The sequence below is a fragment of the Octopus sinensis genome, linkage group LG5 (assembly GCF_006345805.1).
Source record: "Octopus sinensis linkage group LG5, ASM634580v1, whole genome shotgun sequence".
NCBI lineage: Eukaryota > Metazoa > Mollusca > Cephalopoda > Octopoda > Octopodidae > Octopus > Octopus sinensis.
In genome coordinates, this window is record NC_043001.1 from 74,622,166 (window position 1) to 74,631,026 (window position 8,861).

General features: G+C 36.1%; 1 protein-coding gene across 1 annotated transcript in view; it reads left to right on the top strand.

Moving 5' to 3' along the window:
• The first annotated feature begins 796 nt into the window (after positions 1-796).
• Positions 797-8,861, top strand: part of LOC115212316 — a 34,563-nt gene continuing 26,498 nt past the window's right edge. Inside the window, exon 1 of the mRNA XM_029781177.2 lies at positions 797-1,454. Within this exon, the coding sequence (XP_029637037.1) occupies positions 977-1,454 (478 nt within the window). The 5' untranslated portion in view covers positions 797-976. The remainder of the gene's footprint in view (positions 1,455-8,861) is intronic.

The following is an 8,861-nucleotide window of genomic DNA, read 5'->3' on the forward strand; positions in this document are numbered from 1 at the left end:
GAACTAACCCAAAACTACATGGTTGCAAAGTGAGCTACTTAACAACTCAGCTATGCCTAGGCCTATATGCTAGACAGTTGAAAGATTTGCTGAATTCTGGTGCCAAATATTTGGGTCCTTCTGTAGAGAAAGCTTTTATAATTTTTGTTCATATCGTATCCTCTTTGCAGCACAAATCTGCTAAAACTCCCTGAAACTCTCTCCTTTTTCTCTACAAGATTTCACCACCAAGTACTACCCATACATACTATGTGTGAAGGCACTTTCAGTTACTTCAAACCAACAAGGTTACCTATTCTGAAATTATCTGTTTAATTGCACCCAAATAGAATTACATAACTAGCCCCTATACTCATCAATCTCTTCAGTTATCTTTGTTTCAATAAGTATCTATTCTGATCTTTAGAAATATGCTACAGCGGTGAGAAAATATTTTAACCTAAAACATGCTTTACAACTCTAACAGCATGTTAGGTAGTTTCTCTAGTATGTTCTCCAGAAAATGTAAAAGAAGATGGAAAAATGAAAATTTTTGTATCACGTTTCTTTCCTCGTTTTCTACTCTCTATACTTCCTACTAAACTTCATTTAAAAATCTTTCCTATTTTTTTCCCATCTTGTGGTAAAAGCAATAACAAGCATTACTCGGATTATTTTCCCACGTTCAATTGTCATGCTAGTCTTACTTCAAACCAAAACACAAATCAACGAATGAATTACTTGTTTTAGTTTGTCGTGTTGATAATAATTAGTAGTCTTCTCACGTGTTCGAACTTGTTGTTTCAGTTGGACAACGGAGCTCACCAGAGTTGACACGTGAGGTATTCGAATACTTTGTGAATCGGTCCGATTAACTCTCATTCGGAATTTACTCTTCAACACGGACGTTCGTTTTTATTTCTTTCAGAGCAAACCAGAAACTTAAACTTAATCAGACTTCTCAGCTACAATAAAATTGAAAAACAACATATTTGAAATGGGAACTGGTGCATCTAGTGCAGGCAATTTTAAAGCAGGTGCTACACCTGGTAAAGTAAGCCCAAAATCTACATTACGGAACCAAGGAAATATTGTTTATGCCAACATTGTACCTGAGTCCAACGTAGTACGAATGGACCCACGACCGAATAACGCAGCATTTCTATGTGGTGATGTAAATGGTTGGAACCATGTTGTGTGGAAAGGAAGCCACGAAACAAGTCGTAGAGCTAGCTTCAGTGATGAGATACCAACTTACGATGGGGTTACTTCTTTCGTAAACCAAATAGTTGGATTCGGACATAGCTGTGAGTTAAGCAAATGCAGCAGAAATCTTGAAGATGGAGAATATCGTTGTAAGTTGAAAGATACTTTACGGAGATCGAGGCAAAGTAGTATTGATACTATCAGTGATGTGGGACGTGATATGAAGACAAGTTTTGAAAGAAAAAGCTTGGGCAGACCATTTACATACAGTAAGTAAACACGGTTATATTTTTAATTCGTTCTCTTGGAAATAGTGTTGGGAATCCTTGACTTTCTCTGCATGAAAGGATATCTGTATTGTCAGTTTTGGTATTTTGTAATCAGTTTATTTTCAATCACATTTGATTAGTAAAATGAATTCGTTTATTTAATGGCATAAATGACTCACGGGCATATTAAACACATTCGGGAAAAATGCTTTTAGTGCATCAAACCTTGTGGGAGGCTTTACTTTGCGTGTAGGGCCCGTAGTGATTTTTTGAGATTATTTTTGAGGAAAAAAGTGCGCATTGCATGCTTTCAAATTAGTTATTTCCAAACTGGGAATTGCTGAACAACAAATTCACATTTTTAGCGAACTTCTTAACTTAAATTCTGACGGAATGTTCTTAAAATTGGTATCATTTTACCACTTCCCCAATTAATAGCTAAGCAAAAATTATGTCTAGATTTGGATATTCCTTATATTTGTATAGAGATTTTACAGAGTTAATTATATAACTTAACTCTATGTGTAACCGTTTTAGAGTCTTCACAGATGTTTATAGACATAACATATATCGAATCTTCAATCAGTATACGCACTTGAAATAACGTGCTAGCGCGTGGGTTAGTGGTTAGGGTGCTGGACTCATGATCTAAGATTGTAGTTTCAATTCCTGGACCGATACGTTGTGTTCTGGAACAAAGCACTTCATTTCACGATGCTTCAGTTCACTAAGCTGGCAAAAATGAGTAATCCTCATAGATATAGAAATTTGGGCATATAAGAGGGAGGTATAATAAGGAGCGTATAAGAGGCCAAAAGAGTGAAGGAGGAGCCTGTGATCAATTGACGATGCCATCCCACGCATACACGCTTTCTCTAAAAGAAAATAATCACAACTAACTTGAATATGGAGAGGGTCCCACCACAATGGCCGGAAACGGTGCTGTTTTGCTGCACAAAATTTCTCTTTGAGGCCCTGACTACATTCCAATCAATACAAATCCACCTCGTTACCAATGTACCTGTTACTTTAGGAATAGAACACCTTACTAGACTCCATCCTGGATCAACCATTTGACGCTGAAATTGTTTTGAGAGTTTATCTTGCCACGCTAAGTTTGCCTGTTGGCAAAGGTGTTTTAGACACCTAAACAGGATTTGAACTCAGAATGACCTAAGAACTAGATCAGCTACCACAGCGTATTTCGTTTGATATTCGGTCGCTTCTACCATTTGTGTTACTATTGAACAGTACTTCATTTGTAGACTGTAAAACGCTGAAAGTAAAAAAGTAAAAAAAAAAAAAAAATGTAATTTGTCGGAATTTGAACTCAAAAGCGCGAAGAACGGGGCAAGTTAACATAACACATTCTGTCCAACACGCTAAACCATTCTGCCAAATCCGGCTTACATTCAGGATTGTTTATTTAAATGAATTGCCTTAGTCTGTTTGCTAAATAGCTGAATGATCTCTTGCAGAATAGGGAATTTGCCTAAAAAGATTTGACGTTGTGATGTATGTCATTCACAAGGGGATTAATGTAAAGGAAATTAAAGACAAAACGAAGGTGCAGGCAAGCCTCTGTGGCGAAAAGTTTGCTTCCCAACCACATGATCTTGGGTTCGGTCCCACGGCACAGTACCTTTTGGGAATTCTAACCTAGCACCGCACTGGCCTACCAAATTCATTGTAGGTGGAAACTGAAAAAAGCCCGACATATAAACACACAAATAATACACAAACATATATATGTATACATATGTATGTATCGCTGTCTATCTATCTATCTATCTATCTATCTATCTATCTATCTATCTATCTATCTATCTATCTATCTATCTATCTATCTATCTATCTATCTCTATAAATGTATATGTATATTCTTATATATATTTATATATATAAATACATATATATATGTATGTGTATATGTGTGTGTATGTACATATGTACGTATACATATGCATATATGTACATATATGCATACATAACATTTGTATATATTATTTCAGTGTGTATACATGTATATATGTATATGTCTATCTATATCTATCTACCTAGCAAAGTATCTATGTATCTGTATGTCTATCTATCTATCTATCTATCTATCTATCTATCTATCTATCTATCTATCTATCTATCATCTATCTATCTATCTAACTGTCCGTCCGTCCGTCTGTCTATCTGTCTATCTGTCTATCTGTCTATCTGTCTGTTTGTCTGTCTGTCTGTCTGTCTGTCTGTCTGTCTGTCTGTCTGTCTGTATGTATGTATGTATGTATGTATACGCTTATCTGTCTTTGTATTTGTTTCCCATGACTTTAGAGTAAGTACGAGGCTCAAAATTAAGCGTTGGGGTCAACTTATGCGATTAAGCATTTTGAATCAGTGCTTCTGCATGGTCGCGATCAACTGACTGAAAGAAGTAAAAGATAGAATATTAAAAACTACTTAATCCTGAGATTTATTTCGAGCTGCGATGCGAACCGGTTTCTTTGGTTCTCTTTCCATAGCACTCTCTCTCTCTCCCTCTCTCCACACACACACACACACACAGACACACACGCACATACAAGCACACTCACACACACACACACACACATATGCACATAATCACCTCACACTATTCGTATCGGTACGTATTTCACATACAAACCCGAATGCACACGAAAACCAGCCTGTATTTTCACAACACAAACACATACATATAGAGATACAAAATGCAGTGTAAACACAAGGGACATATATGTTTATTTGTGTGTGTGTGGTGTGTGTGTGTGTGTTTGTTTGTTTGTATATATATATATATATATATATATATATATATATATATATATATATATGTAGGTCCCGGGTTGATTCGGGGTTAACCACAGTAAATAAGGTACTCAATACATAGCAGAGTAAAATTAATTTATTATATAGAAGGAGCTTCTACAGGACTAGAACTGTTTCATTCAAGAGAAATCTTCAGGAAGCTCAGGAATTTTGGCTTCCTGAAGATTTCTCTTGAATGAACAGTTCTAGTCCTGTAGAAGCTCCTTCTATATAATAAATAAATATATATATATATATATATATATATATATATATGTATGTGTATATATATGTATATAGATAAATGAAAAAAAAACGAATAGGAAAGGCTTGTCTGATAATTTTCCTACTTTAATAATCAGGTGTTTAAAGTGGAAAAAATATCAGAAAAGTTACTTCTAATCCCTTTTTCCAAATATATAATGCTGTACCAAGAACTTAAAATTTCTTCTTGTAATGTATATATGTATATATGTATGTATAAATGTATGTATGTATGTATTTTGTATGTGTGTATATATATACTACGGATTTGTACTTGCATAGCAAGTGATTTGATCTGAGATCGTGTGCTGGAACGAAAACAATTGCAGCGTGGAAGGTGTTTGTAAGCCATTTAAGAAACACACAAAAGCCGGCTTTTGTGTGTTTCTTAAATGTCTTACAAACACCTTCCACGCTGCAATTGTATATATATATATACAGGGTAGAAAAATTTGTGAAATGAGCCATTAAATAGCATATTTCTCATATAAAATTAGTGTTCATTTATACACAAAAGAGGTGAGCCTAACTGGATATCTCGCATGCTAAAAGGAGCAGTCAAAGCCCAAACCACGGTTAAGAGTAATTTCGAAGGGGATAAAAAATAAAAACATTTTCAATAGTTACTACATGTGCCTAAGTTTCGAACATCAATGATCAAAATAAAATAATTTGCCATCCGTGTTCTCATCAGCACGGGCGCTACAATTAATATATATTTATGGAACTTTTTCGTAATTTTGAAGAATTTTGGCAAATATATTTTTATTTGGTGCCGACTATAACTGCGCTTGCGCAGTGATAGATGGTACACGTGCTGACTTCAATATTCCATAAATATATATGCTGATGAGAACACGGATGGCAAATTATTTTATTTGTTCATTGATGTTCGAAATCTAGGTACTTGCGGTAACTATTGAAAATGCTTTTATTTTTCATCGAAATTACTCTTAACAGTGGTTTGAGCGTTGACTGCTCCTCTTAGCATGCACCTCTTTTGTGCATAAATATATACTAATTATAAATATATATATATATATATATATATATATATATATATATATATATATAATTATGTGTGTGTGTGTACACACACACACACACATGAATCCGATGCAGAGACACACACACTCAAATGGTCTGTTGATACATAAGGGATAGAGGAAGTGAGGATGAAGAGTAACATACAGAGAGGGAAATGCCGCGGTGTTGGGGGAGGAAGGAAGAGTGGGGAATGAGGGAGAAACAGAAGGGGAAGAATGAGGTGGAAAGATGAATAGAAAAGAAGAGAGATGGTGATTAGTGTGAGAGAGATTGCGATAAAGATTAAGAAACAAATATTGCAATGGAGGCTTTCCTGCCTTGATATTTGTTAAACATCCGCGGAGATACATGGCGGTGTCTATAACGCACACACGAGCGCTCGCACATACACATATGTACACACACTTGTACTGATCACATACTTCCGCATCTGTGTATATGTGTATACACACACACACACACACACACACACACATATATATATATATAAGGAATAAAAGATTATCCTGAATATATATCCTGTTTTTATCACAGCCACATCCTGCCACGCACGTGCTCGCACATGCAACGGACACATATTGTCAACAACGTGTTTTTATTCAAGCATGGTCTCTGTTGCGATAGCTGAAACGATTCTTCTTCTTCTTCTTCTTCTTCTTCTTCTTCTTGTTTTTCTTCTTGTTTTTCTTCTTCTCCTCCTCCCCCCCTCCCCCCCTCCCCCTCCTCCTTCTTCTTCTCCTTCTCCTTCTTCTTCTTCTTTTCCTTCTCCTCCTCCCCCCTCCTCCCCTCCCCTCCCCCTCCTTCTTCTTCTTCTTCTTCTTCTTCTTCTTCTTCTTCTTCTTCTTCTTCTTCTTCTTCTTCTTCTTCTAGCTGGCAAAATCGTTAGCACGACGGACGATATGCTTACTGGTATTTTGTCTGCCGCTACGTTCTGAGTTTAAATGCCACCGAGGTCGACATTGCCTTTCATCCTTTCAGGGTCGATGAATTAAGAACCAGTCAAGTACTGGGATCGATATAATCGACTATCCTCCTCCCCACAAAGAATTTGTCCTTATAGTAGAAAGGATTATTATTATTGTTAAGGCGGCGAATTAGCAGACTCGTTATCATGCTGGAAGAATTGCTTAGCGGTATTTCGCCCGTCTCTACATTCTGAGTTCAAATTCCACGGAGGTCTACTTTATCTTTCAACCTCTCGAGGTCGATAAATTAAGTACTAGTGAAACACCGGAGTCGATATAATAGACTAGACCTCTCCTCCAAAATGTCAGGCCTCGTGCCTATAGTAGAAAGGATTATTATTATTATTATTATTATTATTATTATTATTATTATTATTATTATTATTATTTCTTTTTATCACAGGTTTTGTTGGAGCTCCTGAGGTCTTGCATGCGTAGCGGGCTTGCTACCTGCAGCCTACAGTACCATTCTGTCTACTCTTTTCAGCTATCTAATACTTCCTTGATTATTCTGGCCGTGCCAAGGAAGCAAACCTTTTGGAACAGTTCTACTGGGCACTCTATTCCAATTTCCTTTATATTCCCCCTTGATGCCTTCTGATACTGTTCCCAAGGACCCAGCAATAATTGGCCCTATCTTCACTTTCTTCATTTTCCATGACCGGGCTATTTCATACTTAAGAGGGTTGAATTTATTTATTTTTTCGCTTTCCTTCTTGACTATTCGTGGGTCAAAGGGGCATGCAACACCTACTATATAGCACATGTGGTGCATTTTGTCGACCGACACTAGGTTCAGTCTGTTATGCTTCAGCACCTGATCTGTTTTGATTGGCAAATCCCAGAGGACTTTGCTAGTCTCCGACTCCGCCACTTTCTGTGGTTTGTGTTCATACCACGTCTTGCTTCTCTGTACTCCTTACTTTTCGCACAGTTTCCAGTGTAGCACTTTCGCTGCCTGATCATGTCGCCAGAACTTGTAGTGGTTTTGGGCAAGTCTATGGCATTCGTTTGTGATATGGGCAATGGTTTCATCCATTCTATTACAAATGCGGCACAGCAAAAACAGTCGTTACGTTCTGAGTTCAAATTCCGACGAGGTCCACTTTGCCATCCATCCATTCAGAGTCAGTAAAATAAGTACCAGTTGATAACTGGGGTCCATATAATCGATATCCCCTGAAATTGTTGGCCTTGTGCCCATATTATTACTATTATCATTGTTGTTGTTGTTGTTGTTGTTATTATTATTATTATTATTATTATTATTATTATTATTATTATTATTATTATTATTATTATCATTATTATTATTTATATATATATACACAACAGATTAGACATTTAGAAAAGAAAAAATCCTAACACCGAGCTTCAAGTAATCTTAGATGCCAAGAACCCTCCTAAGTATCCTACCTGTCCCTAATAACTCTGTTTTCTGGAGCTGTACTAAATTGGGTTTTATGCCTATTTCCTCTATCCATCTGTTCAAATCTTTAGGGATAGTTCCCAATGCACCTATAACTGCTGGGATACATTTTACTCGCACTTTCCGTAGTCTCTGTAATTCAGTGACCAGGTCCTGGTACTTTGCTATTTTTCCTCACCTCTCATACTGACTTTTTTCATCATTTGGGACTGTAAAGTCAATTATCTAGCACATTCTATTTTTTTTATCTACTACTATTAAATCAGGCTTTCTAGCTTCTAGGACTCTGTCAGTCTGAATGTTAAAGCCCCACAACATTTTATATTTCTTAATTTCTAGTACTTGACTAGGTTCATATTCATACCATTTATCAATATGTTCAAATCCTATTTTTCTACATTAGTCCCAGTGGATCACTCTCTCTAGGTTGTCATGTGTTTTCTTGTATTCCTTCTGTGCCAGCATGCTACATTCATTTACTATATGAGTAAAGCTTTCCTCTTTTGATTTGCATAGCCTACATTGGGGATGTACTTGGTTATTACTACTACTACTACTACTACTACTACTACTACTACTACTACTACTACTACTACTACTACTACTACTACTACTACTACTACACCACCACCACTACTACTACTACTACTACTACTACTACTACTACTACTATTATCATTATTATTATTATTATTATTATTATTATTATTATTATTATTATTATTATTATAATTATTATATGTTTGACTTTTGCTTTGTATTTGTACAAGTTGGCTCCAAGTCTCAAGAGACAACAAGTTAGAAGTTCATGTTGGGTTTATGCCTAGAGTGTCATATATTTGGTTTTGCACATAGTATTGTTCTAGAGAATGTTTAAGAAAACAA